This window comes from Podarcis cretensis, assembly GCF_951804945.1.
Source record: "Podarcis cretensis genome assembly, chromosome: 4".
Taxonomy (NCBI): Eukaryota; Metazoa; Chordata; class Lepidosauria; order Squamata; family Lacertidae; genus Podarcis; species Podarcis cretensis.
The window spans coordinates 53,368,570-53,388,695 of NC_137173.1; the positions used below are offsets into that span (position 1 = coordinate 53,368,570).

At 38.4% G+C, this 20,126-nt stretch overlaps 1 protein-coding gene and 2 long non-coding RNA genes across 11 annotated transcripts in view; 1 reads left to right on the top strand and 2 right to left on the bottom strand.

Moving 5' to 3' along the window:
* LOC307213861 overlaps window positions 1-20,126 on the top strand; it is a 35,405-nt gene that overhangs the window by 894 nt on the left and 14,385 nt on the right. The window lies entirely within an intron of this gene.
* SYNJ1 (synaptojanin 1) overlaps window positions 638-20,126 on the bottom strand; it is a 50,673-nt gene continuing 31,184 nt past the window's right edge. For 5 of the 8 annotated variants that reach the window (XM_079971986.1, XM_079971987.1, XM_079971989.1 and 2 more), the window contains 15 exons: window positions 19,047-19,205; window positions 18,172-18,328; window positions 17,475-17,592; window positions 17,159-17,374; window positions 16,159-16,237; window positions 14,920-15,085; window positions 14,493-14,705; window positions 13,836-13,973; window positions 13,180-13,218; window positions 12,355-12,399; window positions 11,594-11,629; window positions 11,452-11,504; window positions 10,963-11,071; window positions 9,722-9,942; window positions 638-3,476 (listed from right to left, as the gene is read on the bottom strand). In XM_079971986.1, the coding sequence (XP_079828112.1) occupies window positions 2,655-3,476; window positions 9,722-9,942; window positions 10,963-11,071; window positions 11,452-11,504; window positions 11,594-11,629; window positions 12,355-12,399; window positions 13,180-13,218; window positions 13,836-13,973; window positions 14,493-14,705; window positions 14,920-15,085; window positions 16,159-16,237; window positions 17,159-17,374; window positions 17,475-17,592; window positions 18,172-18,328; window positions 19,047-19,205 (2,571 nt within the window). In that variant the 3' untranslated portion in view covers window positions 638-2,654. Of the gene's footprint in view, window positions 3,477-6,211; window positions 6,236-9,721; window positions 9,943-10,962; window positions 11,072-11,451; window positions 11,505-11,593; window positions 11,630-12,354; window positions 12,400-13,179; window positions 13,219-13,835; window positions 13,974-14,492; window positions 14,706-14,919; window positions 15,086-16,158; window positions 16,238-17,158; window positions 17,375-17,474; window positions 17,593-18,171; window positions 18,329-19,046; window positions 19,206-20,126 lie in introns of all 8 variants that reach the window. The other 3 variants (XM_079971991.1, XM_079971990.1, XM_079971985.1) reach the window with 3 other exon arrangements.
* On the bottom strand, window positions 6,680-9,714 carry LOC307213882. The gene is made up of 2 exons (XR_013837774.1): window positions 9,419-9,714; window positions 6,680-8,187 (listed from the first exon to the last, which is right to left on the bottom strand). It is a non-coding gene; the product is annotated as an uncharacterized lncRNA (long non-coding RNA).

Consider the following 20,126-nt stretch of genomic DNA (forward strand, 5'->3'; position numbering starts at 1 on the left):
ACTTTTCTCTCAGGAAGCCTAGGAGGCATGTTTGTGTTGACGTCCACCCCTTCCTGGCCAGAGGTAGCCTAGCCAATATTATCTACACTCTGGTGTCTTTTGAGGTTGGCAGTGCACTTTGTTGCATGGGGCTTCCCTTGAAGACAGTTCAGGAAATGCAGCTGCTCCAGAACACTGCAGTTCAGTTGCTTTACTTGCCAACAGGAATCACGAAAGAGATCTTACCCTTGCCTGTATTGAAACAACCACAGTGGGTCCCAGTGAGTTTCTAAGCTCCATTCACAGGGCTGGTCTTAATCCATATACAGCTTAAGACTGACCCAGGTAGCTGTTGGGCTGCCAGCTGCCATACCTAGGCCTCTGTCCACCAGTCCAAAGATGTGTGAATTGAATAAGAATACCTCATGACAATAAAAGGTTGCCCTCTCTCCCCGGCACCTCTGTTATTTGCTCTGCAACTGAGCATGGTGCAGTCACCCTAGATGTGAGCATCTGAATTTTTTTAAAAAACCAACCAACTAAGCTTTTCTTTGCAGGAGAAATCTATGTCCCTTCCTAAAGGGGCAAGTTGGCTGCACATTTGAGAATGTCAGGCCACAAGAGAAAACCAAATCTTGACACAGTCAATTAATGGATATTATATTCTGAAAGATCGATATATTTATTTAATTAATGCAACACCACATTTCACAGGATATGTATGGAATATTGTAGACCACTGAGTTAATACTGTCATTTTGCATTGGATATATTGTGTACCACAAGCAATAATTTGTTACACATTAACAAAGCAACTTGCCACAGGGAACACACTCCATGAAAGATATAGCTTTTTTTTTTTTAACATAGTTTGTAAATTTGACGCCACTAGTAAATTACTTTTAGCAATATATTATGATTAACTATTTATCCTATACTTTTAGATACTTTGTTGCAATTTTGGTGGTACTTTGCTGCCAGATTCTGTAATCTATTGAAGGTGTATGGGGGCTTGTATTTTAAATATGTTATAGAAAAACTGTAATAATTGAAAATAAAAATCTAAACAAGGTCTACATATCACTGAACTGTAATTTGCACTAACTTTCCAGAACACAGTTGTTTTGCTAACATAAGATTATTCCAAAGCACTATTACACAGATGTTAATAATCAGAGTTTTAACGAGTTAAATCACATACTGAAGCACAAAGGTTATAGTACCACTGATGTTTTAAGATGTACAAGTACTTTTAAATGAACTTCACTGTAAAAGCACAATACAGAAGTCACTGTATTTACTTATCTATCCAACTGTAGATAATGGTTATGCACTGCTAGCTGGGATGATTTATAGAAATATGCTGGGATAGTAGTAAATAATTTAGAAATGTAATTTTATTTTTGCTGCTCCATGGAAAGCTGTGCTTCACTTAGATGCTACCAAAAGGCAGAGACTTTGCTAACAGTCAACAGAAGAACAGACAGGTTTGGCGAGGCCCTTCTCAAAAAAGATTTTTCACAAGCTTTTAAAAAAGCAATCAATATAAATAGCTGTGACAATATGTATAAGAGAATGTATAGCTTGCCTAATGCCGTATCATTGAAAACACTAGTGTTTCCTTCATGACACCAAAATACTACAAATGACATTTGTTGCAAAAACCAAGGGGGACAGGATCATTTGCAAGTTTACAAAGCATTGTGCAAACAGGAACAGATTTAGCCTCCATAAATATCACATGTGGCATTGACAGCTTCTGTCTGTGGGGAAAACAGTGATGCATCTAAAAAGCTATCTGTTGAAGCCCAATTTAAGACACGAGCACTTCTATACATAGTAAGGGAGGATGCAAACAAAACTGAAATGCATGGACCACATAGCAGATTACTTCAGATTTTTGTATCAAAACTGACTACATTGTATTGAGTCATGAAATTCTGCTCTTCAAGTTAAAAAGCAAATATTCATATTTTTCTGAAATGAAAGTTCCTTAATAGTAGTATCCAAAGCAAAAGTTGAATAACTGGATTATAAGTGACCACAATATTTCCCATGTGTGCAAAACAATAGTACATATGCAGTTGCAGGTAAAATATATTACTATATGCTGTGTACTTTTAAAAAAATCTTTCGACTCTTTGTGGAATTCACCATTACAAATCTTCATAAACCTCTGGTATATAACATTTCCCCAACATTACCCTTAAACAGTCATTAATTAAACTTTGGCAGTTCTTTGGTAAATACTTATAAATATACCATTTTCGGTTACTGGAAGTGACTCTAAGTTCTACCAGTCAGGAGGGTATTTAAAATAGTATTTAAAATATTTTGTAATAAATAAATTTATGTGCACTAAAAGGATAAAACGGTGCTCATGTTTTGTATTTAAATTAATTGGTGGGAACGTCTAATTTTTAACTTGAGTCCTGTGGGTTAAAATGGGATTTAAATATGCATAAACTTCCCTGCATTGTGCCCTATTAGTAGTGGCATAATAAAATAACATGTGGAATTAGCTTTGTGAAATACCATATATACATACACACCTTTAAATTTTGTACATAGTGACATATTTAAAGTTCAGTGCATCTGACAAAACTATTGCACACAGAATTACATCAATGCCCAATTCTAGGAGATAATACTCTTAGCAAACAAGTTTAAAGAATTTATCTTTCAGTAAAATCTTGTGTTGATAAAACCTTAGGTACCTGGGAAGGGCCTGCAGTTGATTTAGTGCTATTGGACCTGGGCGGTACAGGAGGTGCAGGTGGGGGTCTTGCTGGCAAAGGACAGAAAGAATCAGAGCTTCTGTTCCAGTCATTGTAAATGGCAGAACCTGAGCCAAATATATTTTGTTCAGTGCCCAGTGAACTTGGAAAAGAAGTTGCTTTCATGGAACTTGCTCTTTTTAACTCAGTGTGATTGTCCGGTGACTTTAACTTCATCACACAACCCTCTTCATCAAATGTTACCCATCCTCTTGGTTTTACATTGTTCGCTATAGAAGATGTGTTTTGCAAACTGAAATTGTCTTCAAATGCATTAACATAAAACGAGGCCTTGCTTTTATGAAGAGGTGGGAAAGGATAAGCAGCAGGTCCTTCTGTTGAACAATGTGAAGTAGCTCCAGATTCTTGGGTTTCTGTTCTAAATGGATTTCCAGCAGTAATAGTTTCTTCGGTGAATGGATTTGTGCTGTTTAGTCTGGGAGCAAATGGATTTGGAGAATTGCACATACGTTCTTCATGTTTACTATATGTTGGAATAAGTGGCATTGCTGGCATGCAATTTATGTTACTTAAAGTATTAAAATTGTCTGTTGCAGAAGGCAACTTTGTCAGCTTCTTTTGGTTTAAAGGTACAACCGGTGACATTCGGACTGATGACTGAATCTTGGATGCAGAAAGCAGCTGAAAGGACAGATCTTCAAAAGGATCATTGTTTAGCTGTGTTTCAAGCTGAATGGCATGAACTCCATTTGCTCTAATCTGAAAAGTAAATAAAGTGCTCAAACATGTCACTTGGCTGTGAAACAGCATTTCTTCATTGTCCATGGCACAAACAGTGGATCTTGCATTTCCTAATTTACTTTATGCTTGCTTTCTTATTTTAAAGGTCCTGTTCGATTTATTTTATAATCAATATTTTTTAAAACCCCCACTACCCTTTCATTGGCAAAATAGACACATGTAGACCTACAAAGCATTTTATTTATCTCCCTATTAACTGATACAATTGTAATGTTTCAGATTTCTGAACACAAAAGAACAGTACATCTCTACTGGAAAAACCATTATGCTTTATTACTTGAAGAACTAAAATAGTATATAAATAATTAAATGTAGTCACTTTCACATGCAAAAATGGATGATGTTATTATGAAGTTTTATCACAATGAAAATGTTAGTAACAGTCTATGTTTTAAAATGGCTCCCCAATTTCTATGCACTAGTTTCTTTAAATACTATAAATTGTATTTTTTTTTTACTGGGCCAAAATAGAAAATTTTGGGAGAAATTCAACATTGCGCTAAGGCCATCATTCTGTCAGGGCAAGTATTTTGCCTTGGCAGACTCAATGATCCCCCTTCTCCTTCCCCTGTGTGCTATTCTGGGGATTCTCTCGATACCCTCCCCAAGCCAAAAGGGGAGCATGGCAGGAGGAAAGCCCCATTACACAAGAAAGTCCGTGCACAGGGTTTCTGCTAGCAGGTCTCATGAACTGAATCCTGCCCTTCATTGAACTTCCAGATAAATTTTAAGCACAAGGCAGAGGTGTTTTATTCTCCCAGGCATTTGGACAGTGCTAATGGCCCAGCTTTTGGTCATTTATTTTTGGCGGTTCTTATGTGGGTGTTGTGGTTATTTTATGTAATCGGGTAATTTTTATAGATGAACACTTAGTATGTTTGTTTTGTTTTAATGAATTTTTATTGCATATTTTCCATGTAAATTGGTTCAAAACTCATTTGCCAGTGGACTGGAGGACATTCAGTGAATAAATTGACTTCTCCCACTCAACTAGATGGGCAGGGCCTTTCAAGTCTTTTTCCTCCTCTGACAGGGAGAAGCCTTCCAGTTCTGCCCTGCCTCTGTTTAGGGCAATCCAGTCAGATGGGCAGGGTACACATAATAAATTTATTGTTGTTAGAATGGATAGGTCTTTTTCTCCTCTGGGAAGAATCTCAGTATTTTAGCTAATATGCACTCAATGTCTTCCAGTTGACTCTTCACCAGAAATTCCTAAGACTAATATCTGGTTATTTGTGGGAAATGTTACATAAACTTAATAAATCTAATCAAAAGTATTTCTCACCATTTTAAACTGAAATAGAACTTATCAAGAATGGAGACAAAAGAACAGACCTCAGTCCTAATAGAGAGACTTGAGGATGTCCCCTCACACACACACCCAAGTTAATATCACGACATGACATCCACCTGAGGGGTTTGGCAAGTTTAGTACCCAACCCAGAATGCTGCCATGTTGAATCAAATTCCACCAACCTAGCTCCCTCACCCAGCATGGGGATGAAAAGGCGGCTTCCCAACTGCAGGGGACACCCTTATACATAGAATCAAAATTCTCCTCATATTTAAGACACATTCTACATTTTCATTTCTTCCAGTAATTAAGACCATAATCCTAAACACACCTAAGAGTAAGCTCCAATGAACTGACTTCTGAGTGACTATGCCTATTCTAGTGTAAGAGTAAATTTCCATGTTTTTACATATATTAGACATACGCCAATCCTATATCGTTTTATATTCAACAATTCTAAACACAAAGTTTTAAATCTGAAGATCTATTTTATACTTACCTAAACAGCCTGCTTAAAATAATAATAAATCAATTTTGTCAATGTCAAAGTATAACCATGTTTAACTACAGAATAAATGTACATCAAATGCAATTTTGCATATGGCACATGGCATGCTATGTTTATGGTGTAATTTAAAAATACCAAGACCCAAAAGAGCAGCACCACTGCTTTGTAGGTTTTAATTGAATGTGCTTAGTAAGTTGCACAACCAATTCAGAAGCAAACCGATTTAAAACTAGCTTCATATTAAAACTAGAAATAGATATATTTTATTCTAAAAGGGCAGCTTTTTTTCATGAACTTTTGAGTGTGAGAGAGATGAAACCAATGTTACACTTTTTGCCGCAATATTCATTTTGTTTCATAAAGTAGTCTTGTTATCAGGGTTGAGTAGTGTTTAAAAGTTTCAGAAAATGGGACCAAATTAAGTACTTCCCATAGCAGTGGTTCTCAAAGTGTGAGGCAGACCTCTTGGTGAGGTGCAAGTGAGGTTTCCAACTTCATCATAAGGCATTTTTTGTGGATTTTTAGCTATTTTAGTGTCCTATATTAGAACCTTCCGCTCTGATTTTTGAAAGCTGGCAACAATCAGACATTTATTTAAAAAAACTTCTTTATGCTGTTTTCTTTATTTAAGGAGAGGCTTACTTGGCACAGTTTGAGAACCCTTACTCTACAAGGCCATAGCATACCAAGCTAAATAAGGTGCTTTATGTCAATAATATGCTACAGAAAGCAAGAATGAAACTATGGCATGTCTGCCTATATATGCAGGCAGGTGATTTCAATGCAAGTGCAGATGTATGAAGCAAAATTGTTCATACATCTTTTTTGCTACAACTCATGGAGAACAAATAATGGATGGAAATAACAAAATACTAGTAAAGAGTCAGGTACCTTTTACCCTGATGGTTGATCCTGCTTGTGAGAAAGAGACAGACATCAAAGGGAAAATATTAGGAAGAAATCCACGGTAAAATGCTTCAAAAGCGACCCAGCACTATGTCTGTCCCATTAATTGAGTGTTAGATGTTACTTTGATAACACATACATGCAGAAACACTCTACTGTACTAACTGGATTTGCTATGATATAAAGCAGGGAAACTAATCTTGTTCAGGCTGAGGGCCGCGTTGACCCACAGTCAACCCTCCGGGGGCTGCTTGTCAGACTGGGGGCAGCCAAAGTGTAAAATGCTTTCCTGTCTGTTATTTTGCATTAATTTTAAAGCTTTTATTATTCATTACTAAATTATTTTTTTATAAAATGGACAACTTTGCGGGAGGCAAAGCACATCATCATAGTGGGTGACATATGAGAGCAGTTGTTAAAAAGCTAAAAACTGTCAATATGAGAGCAGTCAATAAAAAGTAAAAACTGTTGACCTTGAGGGGCGCAAATTTGGAGGTCTTGTGGGTACAAAAAACCTGTAGGGTAGCCACTGCTGATATCAATAGTCCTTCACTTTGGCTTTGATTTTACAAAGAAAGCTGCCTCAACTGGCAAGCTATGTTTGAGTCAATGATACCTAACAAGCATTTTGCATATTTAAAATATATTGCCTTTGGGCAGTACTCTAATAACTCATCCCGTCAGCACAGGGATTACTTCTAGTGCAACAGAACTACGCCCTCTCCTGTGTGTGCCATGCCCTCTCCTAATCTGCTCTAGACGGTTGGGGAACCCCTAGAACAGATTTGGGCGGTTCACAGGGTGAGGAGGTGGGAAGTTCAGCTGCGCAAGGATTTCCTTGTACTGAAGGAACTACTTAGTGCTATATTGAATACAACCCTTAGTGATCAAGTGACTATTCATATGACTGGGGCGGCTGCATTTTAAACCCGCTCCAGATGACATTTAGTCATGCTGCTATGTGAGAGTGAGATAATCATGTAAGTGACAAGCATGTTCAAAGGACTGCATGGATTGGTTTTTGATTTTACAGATTTAAAAGCAGGTTGAGGACATTAGGCTGTACTGGCTTCAAAGACTCAAAAGCTCTCTTTCTGAAGCAAATCATTACTAAGAGATTGCATTTTGACACATTCTGTTAAACTTTTCTATGTCTGATTGCCAGTGGATAAACTAGTAATACTGTTCTAGCACTGCTCTAAATACCTCTTATATATTCATACCAGGTTATTTGGGGAAAGTGTATAGAGGACTGTGTTTAACTGCTTTCTAACTTCACCAAGAAAATGGATGCTCAGTATTAGACATCTTTTCTAATATTTTGCAGGGTTTTTTGACCCAATTTGTGAGACTTAGAAGCAGCAACAGTGGAAAGGATAGTTACCAACTTACCAACAGTGGAAAGGATAGTTAAGTCAGTTTGAATATAAGTGTGACCATATTAATATATTGTTAGTAAGCTAGTTCAGTTGAAACTTGGCCATAATACATGTTAAACTCTACCCATGTCTTAAGATATCTGTTTACCACCTAGGCTGCGATATAGCAGCTGCCTACAAGAATAATATCCATCTCAGCCATGTCTTATCACTTATGGAGTGGCCTCTCAGAGGTTTGCCTGGCACCTACTTTAATGTCTTTTAGACAATCCCCAACCACAGCTCTGCTAACTGGAGTGTGTTAGGATGGGGTGGAAGTGCCTCTTTGCCAGCAGAGGTGGGGGTAATTTTGGGCTAGTGGCACCTAGAAACTCTATGGGCCTATGATTAGGGATGTTCCAAGGGCAGGTTTGAGCTGGTCTAGAATCTGCTGGCTCCAAGATTGCTCTGTTCTCCCCAATGGTCCCAGGACCTAAGTGAACTTGTACTGTCTATGCCTTCTAATTATTTGAGCTCTGCAATTTGTTCATTTCTTGGATTATGAGTATTTATGACTCATCAACCAAAAGCTATACAAATTTACTTCCTATGTCATGAAACACACACACACACACACGACTGTGCCCAATAACTATCGATCCTTTGTTCTGGGAAGTTCTGGATACTTATAGTTGTTTACATGCTGACATTAGAAAGTAAGAACCTTTAAGTTCAGTAGCCTATGCTCCCAAGTATGTCCTAGTCATCAAGGAAGACCTTGCATGGGTACAGATGCAAAGAAAAACACTTTCATTTTGCACTTGTCTCCTCCCATTTCAATTCTAACCAGATACATAATTGTGTAGTGCAACAGACATGTGGACTGCATGACAACAAGCCTTTCAATTATTCTCCTAAGGAACATAAAAGCCTTCTTTAGCTGCTAATCAACATGTTTTGTTACAGGAACCAAATAGTTTGTTCATAAAAAACGTAAATAAAAAATGGGAAACATGATTTAAATCAGTCTCTCTATATGATGAATCCATTCCTATTTAATTGTGTTTCTTATGAAACTAAGTTTGTAAATCCTATGTAGACATGCTTAGGAGTAAGCCTCACTGTACAGTAGGATTTGTTGCTGAGTATGTATAGAACTGTACTGGCTGAGATTCCTTAACACACTAACTTGCATGTAAGTCCCAATAAATTCAGTAGGACTTAATTTCAAAAATATCATAAAATCGTTGAATTGGAAGGTATCTCCCAGGGTCATCTAGTCCAACCCCCCTGCAATGCAGGAATCTCAACACACAGTTCCCCATCCCCATACTAGACCCTGCTTAGCTTTGCAAATGTGCTAGCAGTTTTATTGCTGCATCAATATAAACAGATCTGTAAGTGCCTCAAAGTAAAAGCGTATCACGCTAACTAGACCCCCACCTTCAAATTTCAAACATCTGTATGAATTTTAACAACCACAAAGAGGAAAGCTAAAATACACAGCACTGTTTTTTAATAGTTGGTTTAATATGTTTGATTTGTGTTTTCTTCTCCATAGTTTCTCATAGCTCTATAAAGTTGACTTGCATCTAACACAGGGATTATGTTCTGGGGATGACACATAAATCTGAACTCGTGTATAGTTGAACCGCTTCCACATGAACAATCTTACATTCCAGAGCTGGCACACCCAACAGGTCTTGCCCCACAAGCAAGACAGAGAGCTTATCATGCTTAGGGAGACTCTTGCAATATTTTGCTTACTGGGCTCAGGGATTTGTGTACCAAGCTCAGGGAGGCTCTCACAAGATTTCATGGGAACTCGGATGACACTATGAGATCTTGCAAGAGCCTTCCAGAACCTGGTGAGCAAGTCTGAGAGCTTAAAAGCTTATTCTGTGCAAGGAAAAACCCTGTACAAAAAAGAGCTTTTAAGCTCCCCACCTTCTGTGTGTTTAATTTATGTGATTTCAACTGGACAGCACATGTAAAACGTGTTTAAGTTGTGAGTCGACTGCACTATATATTTAAATGTAAAAGTTATCAGCATGTGAATGCTGCTGTTGAGTAAGCCTGTTAAAGTAAGTGTACTTGTGTACTAAAAATAAAGTATTAAAAAGAATTGCATACATACTTGTTTCTGTGAAGGGATGGGTTCAGAAGGCAAGCTTTGGGATGATTTGCTACGAGGGGGAGGCTGCGGTGGTGCTTCCAGGTTTTGTGGAGAAGCTGTCTGAGATGTTATTGTCATAGGTACAAGAGGTTCCTGCATCCTTAGGGCAGGGGGCTGCTGAGTGGTGGAATGAACAGGAATGGCAGCCTGTGGCTTAAGTGGTTCAGGAAGCAGAGGGGATCCTGCAAATACACAGAAAGTGTATTTTTAATGGAATTAGATTTTCTCACTTAACACAAAGTTCTCTTGACAGTGGTCAGTGTCTCAACCCTTGGATGGCATCCCATAGGAAAAATGATCTGTATATATGGAACTGCACATACCAAAACATGTAAGAGTAACCCCAGTTCAGGAAAACTGCCAGGGGGCTGGGTTAAAAGAGCTGCTCATTCAAGAACTTACACTAATTTGGATCTTTGCCCCCTTTGAACAGCCAGGCCCCTCTGATATCACAATCTGCTTTTGAAATTCACATCAGTTTCAAAAGCAGTTTGTCATGAAGGGAACAGCTCCTTGAGAACATCAGATCTAAAGTCTCATTGGGCTCACAGAACTCATGTCACAGTTATTTAGGTTCTGAGCAGAGATAGTCTTCACACATTAAGGAAGTAGGAGGTGCATACATTTGAATACAGCATATATATCTGGTATTTACCATGAGGTTAAGAACCATTCATGTCTTTGATCACACACTATGTAGCCATGCCACAGTAGGGGTGAAAACTACTATCTTTAGCTGTAATAAACATCTCCAAAGTAGTCAGCAACAAATTTTTCCTGAGGTTGCTCATTAATCTAGTTCATTCTGTTTATTTCATTCTATACCTCTGAAATACTTGTGTACCCATGGGTAAAGGATCTGTAATTATTTCCATTCATATGGATAAGCAGATTCTCTTGCAGTATTTTAAAAACAGAAGTACTGCCCAGAAGTGGCTACAAAAATTCTAAAATCTTCTCTGCATAATAGACCTATAGTTCACAAAATTGCTTTAAGTGCATGACTGAGACTTTATTCCATTAGCAACCTTGAACCACCTATGTTATGTGATGCTAAGAAACTGACATTAATTCTAAAAGAGATATGAACAGGACACTGTCACAGAACCAATTCTGGGAAAGTGGGAAGAGTAGACTGTATTATATAGGTCTCACCACTAAACTGCATGATAACTACATTAAAGCAAAAACAAACAATTTACCTCTTGGTGATTCTGCTGGCTTGGGTTGGACTTCAGGTGTTTGTCTCCCCACAGGGGGACGGACGTGGCTTAGTGGTACACTAATGACTCCAGCTCGGGGAGGAATAGTCTGAAATGCATTAGGTGCAGAGATGCAACATGGTTACAATTTGGAAACCCTTACAATTGCCTGTGAATGGAAGTTCAGTCCACTTCAGATTGCAATGACTGTGCAATCAAGGTCAAATATTTTAATAGCTTAATATTTAGGGAAATGGGAAAAGCTAAATCCTGAAATCTTAGTGCTGGGATTCAAATTAAATAACACAGATCCTAGAAGTCTTATAGGGAAAATGAGGATTCCTTGGCTAGTATCACTAAATACGAACCATTATTTCAAAAGATTGCACGATAAAGTTTCATCACATTCTCTTCTACAAACTTTGAAGTTAATAAACCCAAACACAGGATCACAATATCACAACCACATCACAAGCTCTGATTGCCTACCGGTCTAGTTCCTATGCTTGTAGGTCCAGCTGGAGATGGTGAATGACTCTGAGCTGCAGAAACAGAAAGAAGTCACTAATTTAGAATATATTTCAAAATCCAGATTCTCTGTAATTAAGTATTTAACCTCAATATATAGTACCTATGTCTCTTCTTTGTGGCCCAGGGCTTTTTTGAGCTTTGTAATAAGAACAAAAATAAACAAATAAATCAGTTTATACTAGTGAATATTTAGGTTTACAAATACGTGATTTTAAGTTTGGATGAGAAAGTTGCAGACATCCTAATTCAAATGTTTACATTACTGTACCTATCTGTATTTTTAACACTATGTTTTGATAGTCTTTAATGGCATAACAATTGCATGCTTTATTCCCTCAGCATAGCATGATGCTAGAAGAATGAAATGCTCCTAATTGTTAGGAATCCTCTATGAATGATCACCTTAGATGCACTGTGAATATGATAACTGATTTACAGAATTGTTTATCAATGGTTCCAAGTAAAAAGCAAATTGAATCCAAATTAGGCTGAATATCTCCAGTGCTTACAAGGAGACTAATCTGACAGTTCAATGCTTAATCTAAACCATAGTTATGTGGTTTTCACTTTCTCAACAAAAACTAGTACATTTTCAGAAGAAACATGCCTAAAGCGTATTCACATTTGCCTGACTATTGACTCAATAGAAGTTTTGATCTCACACAATTTAGCACTTGCAATTTAGTGCTTTCTTTAAAAAAAAACAAAACAAATTTGACGTCATTTGTCATGACTGAATTATTATCTCAATAAGTTAACACCGAAAATTATAAAGTACAAATAGGAACCCTCAGGCAAGAAAGTCAGGACAGCTGTGCATGAATATTTGCATATACAGTTTACAGGAGGAAAATTCATTACCTTCTTCTCTCCTGGCTACACCAGGACTGGGAGGAGCACCAAGACCTTATCAGAGAAAAGCAGAAAAGCAGTATATCGGCCATGCAGCAGGGCAAGGAAATGTAAGAAAAAACAGAATTGCAAGGCTTTTGTTCTGAATAAAGTGATCAACTCAAACAGTATATTGCTGCGATTTGAGGGGGAAATAAGCAAGCATAAAGTTCACATTTAGAAAGATTAAATAGCTTTCATTTTATTTTTCATTGATAGAGTCATATTTAAATCATAAACAAGATAAAAAAAACAGGTTTAAGAACTTGTGTTTCTTTGTCAGGACCCTAACTGTGAACTAAATTTCAGTATGCCTTTCCCTACTTTCCACAGGGATGTGAACCTGGCACCATATGTTACTAGGCACCAGGCAAAAACTATTTTTTTCACCCAGGCTTTTGGAACAAACCAGTGTACCTCCTCCTGTCCTCCACATATAATCTCAGTTACAGGTTTGTTCACATTTGCAATTCATATTTAATCAGGCATATTACTACGGTTTTAGCACGATCTTTAACATTTCAAAGCCCATAGGTAACTTTACTACTTTTAGGAAAATAAAAGCATTCTAAAACTAAAACTGTGTCATAAAGCCTTTGTTAAAAACAAAGAATGATATCCAACTCACTCTTACTCAGAGTAGCCCCGTTTCAAGTCCAATGATTTAAATGGAGCTTCTGTGAATATGAATGACTAAGACTGGATATCAACAAAAGTGTTAACAAAGAAATATATTATAAATTAGCACAAAATATTTTGCCCACTATTTAAGTCATATTTGAACACAAACATTACCTCCAAATTCTTTTCTAGCAGGGGCAGGACTTTTACCTCCTTAAGAGTAAGAAGCAGATGCAGCAATAAATAAAAAGTATGAATTGAAAGAGAAGCATGAGACAAAGGAAATCAAGAATCAGGAACAATAAATGCACTGTTTGTAATTATATAGTCTTCGAGACCTTCATACTCAAAGTTATAGACAGAGAGCTAGAAAAGCATCAATAGATAGGGTAGTAGTGGCTGTATTCGGCAGGCTAAAACATAGTTTAACATGATAAGAACAAATGTAGATGAGTCTTGGGGTCATGCACTCCCCCCTCCCTTCCTCCAGTGTGGTGACAAGGAAGGAAACAGTTTGGAAGTTTTTGCTTCTGTTTTTCCTTAAGTGTAGGTTATTGTGTCAACCAAACTGGCAAAGCTGTGGTTAATGTTAACTGGTTTGTTTGAAACCACGGGTTACAAAGTTATTTCAAACAAAGCATAGTTACCATTAACCATGGTTTTGTCAGTTCAGAAGGCACAGCAAGCCGTGGTTATGTACAAACAGAAGACAAAGCTCCCAAAACCCTCTACACAGTCACAACATAGGTATTCTTAATTTAAACTAATTTACCACACACAATAGAAGAACTTTCTTCAGGTATTATTTTCACATTTTACCACCGGCTTACCTGCTGGTGGAGGTGGTCTCTGTGGTGGAGCAGGGCGAGCAGGAGGTGCTCCGGGGCGAGGTGGAGGCAGGCGTTTGGGTTCCAAACTTTGGGTAGACTCTTTTTGTTGGGCAACTGGTTGAAAATCTATTGGAGAACCTGGCAACAGTAATTTATATACAGAGGTATTTAAAAAAATAAAACATTATTACGCCTAGTTATATAACAACTATTTTTTCACATTACATTATTCAAAGTAGCTCAGCACACAAATCCTGTTATTTCTTTCAGGAAAGCAAGTACAATCTCCTCAAGCGAGCCTAAAGCTCACACTTCCTTGTATGTAAAACTTGTTTTCAGTACTACTGTTAATACCTGTAGTATTTAATATAAATTGCTAAAAAGCATTTCCTTGAAGTTTACACACTCTGTGTGACTGTAATATGGAATATTAAATCATTATATTAGTGTTGTTTATTTCAGCCAAAAATAATCTCCCAGAGCAGGTTACCATAGCAATAAGATGGTTATTGCCCTCAGACTCACAAAGTTCTTGAAGACCTTTGTTTCAACAATCTTGGGTACTTTGTATTTGAATACCCATATACATGCATCTAATGGAATGTACAAATAAGTACATGCACATATGGACAGGATATTGGTAAGATGTGGCAATACCTTGAGAAGATGTAGGTGGTCCAGGAGTCTTGTTAGGTGCTCTACTTGGCCTTGATGGAAGAGCTGGAGGTGGCCCATCTGATAATGTAGGCGACTGACAAGGGCTTGAACGAGGGGAAGAGGCAGGTGAGGCTCCAAGACCAGAACCTCCTGCTAGCTGTAGATGCTGTGGAAGAATTTCCTCTACTTCAGCACTATAATCATCAACATCACCTTGAAACAAAGTAAAATATTATTAAGTAAACAGCACTACAAATCTGTCAAGTTGTACCACAATTAATATAGCAAATAGAGCTTTTTTAAAAAAAATTCTACTAGAGCTACCACTTTCCTACAAAATATCAACAATCAAACTTTTATAATGTAAGATTATGCATAATGGATGAAACCTAGTTAGAGGATAGATTTAAGTTTGAGTTCGACAAACCTTCCATATCATCATAGTCTGCTGAAACCTCCACATCTTCACAAAGCAAAGTGGAACTTGTTGATGAAGGCAAGGCAATATTCACTCTCTCCAGACTCATCTCTTCTTCCAAGCTCTTAATCCAATCTGGGTTTTTCAAATTAATATTGATTGTCCTCCCAAGCAGCTGAATTTCAAACAAATCAGAGAAAAATTAATATAATTATTGATTATGGTTTGTGCAACTACTTTTAAAAAACTACAAATATAAGTCATAATTCTAATTCTAACAGTGAAAACAGAAATAAGATTCTTCCTCATGATATAATGGGAGGCTGAATTTGCTCAACCTGAAACTCATCCACAGGTTAAGTTTGTGCATTAAATAATTAACAACAGAACAGCCCTGTGAGAATGTGTTGAATGTTAAAAGGCATAGAGTTAAGAAAATATTTTATAAACTCATCATGTTTCTGAAAAGTTTTGCACTGACTGCCAAAGATGTAACTTGCTTGACAGCAACTTTTTATGGAGGACACATAACATGCTGCTGCTCAAGCATACCTATGTAAAAAAAACATGTTTTTCAATCCTCTGTTGACAGCTCTCACTTCAATCCAGGGTGAGAGAAAAAATCTATGGTTAAAGGATCAGGAAGTTGGTCAGACAATGAGTCAAGTAATTTAATCTATGGCTGACAGCAGTTGAACCATGGTGTGTCCATTAAAAACAGGTATCTGTTGGAAAAACACACACAAAAGGAAATTGGAGAAAGATGGGAGGGAATTAGCCTGGCTGACCTGTTGGAGGTGAGCATTAGGAGGGAGGGGAGTCATGAAGGTACAAAAATTCTCCTCCATGCAAACTATAGGTTCCCACTTCAGCTATATAGAAATAAAGCACTGTGTTTCAAAGCTGAAAGTCCTGAACTTGAGGCTTCTAGCACTATGTAACACAGCAGGGTGGGAAAGAAAATGATTGTTCTCTGCAAGCCCCACAAAGCACTACAAATGCTTTTGCTTCAGGTTCCCTGATTTTTTTTTTATAAAAAATATTAGCCAGATAGTTTACTGATTATTTGTATTGTTTTAATGATATTTTATGTTTCAGCATTGTACACCACCCTGATATTTTATGATATAGTGATACAGAATTCCTTTTATAAATATATATACAGAGAGAGGGGAAAAAATAAGTAAAAGATCACAATATGCATAAAACACTGCAACTTAGCAGGCTACACATAAAAATGCTTATTACCTCAATGCCATTCATGTTAAGAACATTTAAAGCAGAGCTCCCTTCCAAGAATGTCACCCACATTTTGTCTTCTACAAATCTGTGAAATATAGCCAATGTTAAAATGACAAATCATAAAGCCAACATTTATACTCCTGTCACTGAGCACCCACCTTGCCTCCAAGTTTCTACTGTGGTCTCAAAGACAAAGATTGGTAAGAGCTGATTATCTAGTACAGGGTGCCTTTGCAGGATTGCTCACCATACCCTACTGACATGCACAAAACTGCATCATGGTCCTGTGTGTCTTGGGCTAAGAAGTTTTCTAATAATCAAAAGCTCAAGTTCATGTATCCTGATACAATCAGGGTAACATTTTGCTGTTCCTGAAGGTCCTGACCCTCCAACTAGCACCAAAAAAACCCCATCCAGAGTCAAGTAACCCTTTATTCAAAAAGTCACCATTGCCTTCCTCTTTGGTTCACTTACAAATCCTCCTTAGATTAACTTAACCATGCTATTTCTGTCCCCCGCCCCCCAAGACTACAACTGTTCTTCGGATGTCTGAATGGAACATTATTCACTTGTCATGAAAGCTCCTTTTGGTTTGGGTGCAGGAGGTCATCCAGGATGGCTTAACACATGGTATTCCCCAGGACAAGCAAGGATAACTTTACCTAACTTTGTAGACTAGGCCTCATTCAGAGGCTCCTCCTCAGTTCTGGCCAGTGGCCAAGCTGAAGAATAGAGTACACCTAAGAGTCTGACCTTATAAGAAGGCAAAAAGGGAAAGTGGTATCTGCTAGCACATGTTGGAGCACAGTTGGGCTATGGCCAAAATGAGTATCAGAGTCAGTGACTAGGTTTGGTGAGGACTGAATGCCTCCTACAAACACCAGAAGGAACTTGCATTGCAAGTGACCAACATTCTCTTCCCTGTTTGTTGTGAAGGAGACAATGAAGATGGGGCATGCCCAAGCTGTCCTCTACAAAAATGTCCTTGAAATGAAGTGGCTCTAACCTTATGAGTATAACTTCACCATAAGTTGCAAACTTTTGAAGAAGTTCATCAATCAAGCCATCATCAAAATAGTTCTCTTCTGTTGAAGACCCTTTGATAGAGACCATTATAGTACCATCAGGTGGTCCCTGCACTGCAATCACTTCCTTGTAAATTTTGTGTCGTTCCTCTGCATCAACTTCAAAGATATCTATATCTATCAACCCAACAACAGGCCTGCAAAAACATAAATAAAGGATGCACATCAATGGCTGAGGAGCATCAAAAAATAGATTTTTAAAATATTAGAAGGTATTACAAAAGGCCAACTCCAAACCTATGATCAGATGTTTTCAGCTCTGCCCTTCCATAATACAACAAAGTTCCAGGACTCCATGTGTAAATATGTTTACTTTCATCGTGAAAACTGGAATTCAGCAGATCCATGTCTTCCGCTACAAAAGTCATATAAGCAATTTTATGAATATGCTATAATAGTCAGAATATAAACAAATAAAGAGGAAGAAGAAGCATGTGGGAAGGGGAGATTTACATTTCATTTTATACTCAAATAAAGGTCACCTCTTCAAATGAGAAGATCTGTAAATTTGGGTATGTTTCCCTTAACTGCTTGCTGGGAGAATATTGGGCCTTTGTTTTTGCTTCTTTAAGAAAGACTGCACAAGTCTACACATGGGCTGCAGCAAGTGTGAAGACTGAATATATGAAAAGTGAATAATTTGTACTTCAGACTTGGCATTTATATAGCTCGTTTCAAGTGTTCAAAGTACTTTATATACCTTTCATTAATTTGGGCAAGCATATCCATGTACAAAAGGGTGAAATGGCCATGAATTCTGCAGAAAATCAGTATTTTGTGCATGGCTAGCTACTATAGCCCATATCCTAATAAATGAACAACTTAATTATTTCAGTATTAAATAAAAACTTGAATGTTTAAAAATCATACTACTGTCCTATCAAAAGTTGTTTTATCACTTTGCACTGGTTAATATTCAATATTATTATCTGACCTGATCGGTCAAAAGGCCATTTTCTTCTCCTCCACAGTACACGATCTGTCCAGGCTGGTGTACGGCATTTTTCACTGGTATCATAGTCATCCGAAAATAAGTCATATTTGTATGTAGGAGCAAAGGCTATTTTTCCCTCTAGAAAGCCTCTAAATATCTGTAGGAAATTGAATAAAACTTTAGCTGATATACAGCTTGTAAGGAACACATATGGTAAGTCTGCAGCAACTTTATAATATGGCCCCAACAGCTAAAGCTTCTAACAAGTTTGTCAAAAGACCACACACATAGAACACATTACAGCAGACCAATATGATGGCTATATAGATCCACTACAATTGATCTCAGCTTTCCTGGTGAAAGACACTCTAGTCCACTTTTACAACATGGACCCCCAATATTGTGACTAATCCAGAAGCAAATCAGTGCTACAAAATGTTGTGTAACTAGGGAGACTGCAACCTATGAATGAAAGCTGTTCCTACAAACCTCATCTTCTCTAGGATACACAGCCCTAGCTCTGAATGAACTGTCTGGGCTGTACCTGCTTACAAGACAATGTTTTTCCCTACAAAAAAAAAAAAAAAATCCCTCCAAAGAACAAGCATGCCAGAGAGAAGAGTTGTGACCTAGCCTTTTCTATGATCTGCTACGTGTTCTATGCACATCGGATTACTTGGTGAGAGGATTATAAATGAAATTAGACATGGCAGAGTGGTGGTAGCGATGTGTGAGTGCATGAATGCATTTCAAATAGGTAATGGAAGCTCAACCTGCCTCCAGCCAGGAACCATACCCAAAATGAAGGTTGTCAAGTTCTATATCAGGTTCTACATCAGAACAAATACCTCGCTAAAGGAAACCTGAGATGTTACCTGTCCAGCATTTTTCTGATTAACAAGTTGATCGCCTGCAATGAGAGCATCCCAATTTTGTTGCCGAATTAGTTCCTTTACTTCCTCATTAGGAAGATCTATACGGTAATTGAAATCACCACACCAGAATACATAGTCATGGGAAAACAGCATTCTTCCCTGAAAAAGGAAAAAAAAAGAACTCCAACTAAATATAATTATGAACCCAAGTGCTATCCCTAGTTTAATAAAATGATACCTGTTGTCAGGGACTCAGAAGGAGCGCAGGGAGGAGAGGAGATGGAGAGCGAGGGGGAGCAATCCGAGGGCAGCGTAGGAGAGGATGACAGCAGCCCAATAGATTCCGTGAGCCTCTCCAGCGAATCGGAAGATTCACAGAAGGGGGCGCCGATGGGCAGGGCAAGGGGGGACCCAAGGGGGACACCCCAGAAACAAGGGGCCAGCGGGGACTCCCAGAGCAGCAGTTGGAAATCAGGACCAGCTTCCCCACCAGAGCGTAGTGGGGGGGAGGAGTCCCAGGTATCAGAGCCCACATATTCACCACCAGCGAGAGAAGAGGAGTCAGGGGTGGCCACGCCTCCATCGGAGAGCGAGGGAACGGTCAAGAGGAAAGTTGCAGGCTGGGCGCGCGCGCCAAGTTCAAATGTACAGGCGAGCGGCACAGAAGGTAGCCCGGATAGGGAACCAGGTCCTAAAGCCCGCCGGAAGGAGGGGGAAGAATCATCAGGGTCAGCGTCAGAGGAGTCCAGGAAGGATGAAACCCTAGCGGGCAGGAAGGCCCAGAGGAGAAAGGAACTTAGGAAGAGGTGGAGCAAGGTGAGAGTCTTAAACTGGTGTGGAAGGGGCGGAGACTCAGACGGGACTTCGCCGGTCTAAGGTCGAGACGTAGAGCTGCGCGCTGCGGCTTTAAAATGGAAACTGAACCTCAATAAAGACTTTTGTACATAACTACAGCCTAGCGTTGGTTCTCTGTGAGCTGGGACCTGGAGGCAGCTCTGACACCTGTATTTACAGCTTTGTAAAAATGAATAAAATCCATATTTTGTCAGTCTTTATCTTTACCTAAAAAGCCATAGTTAC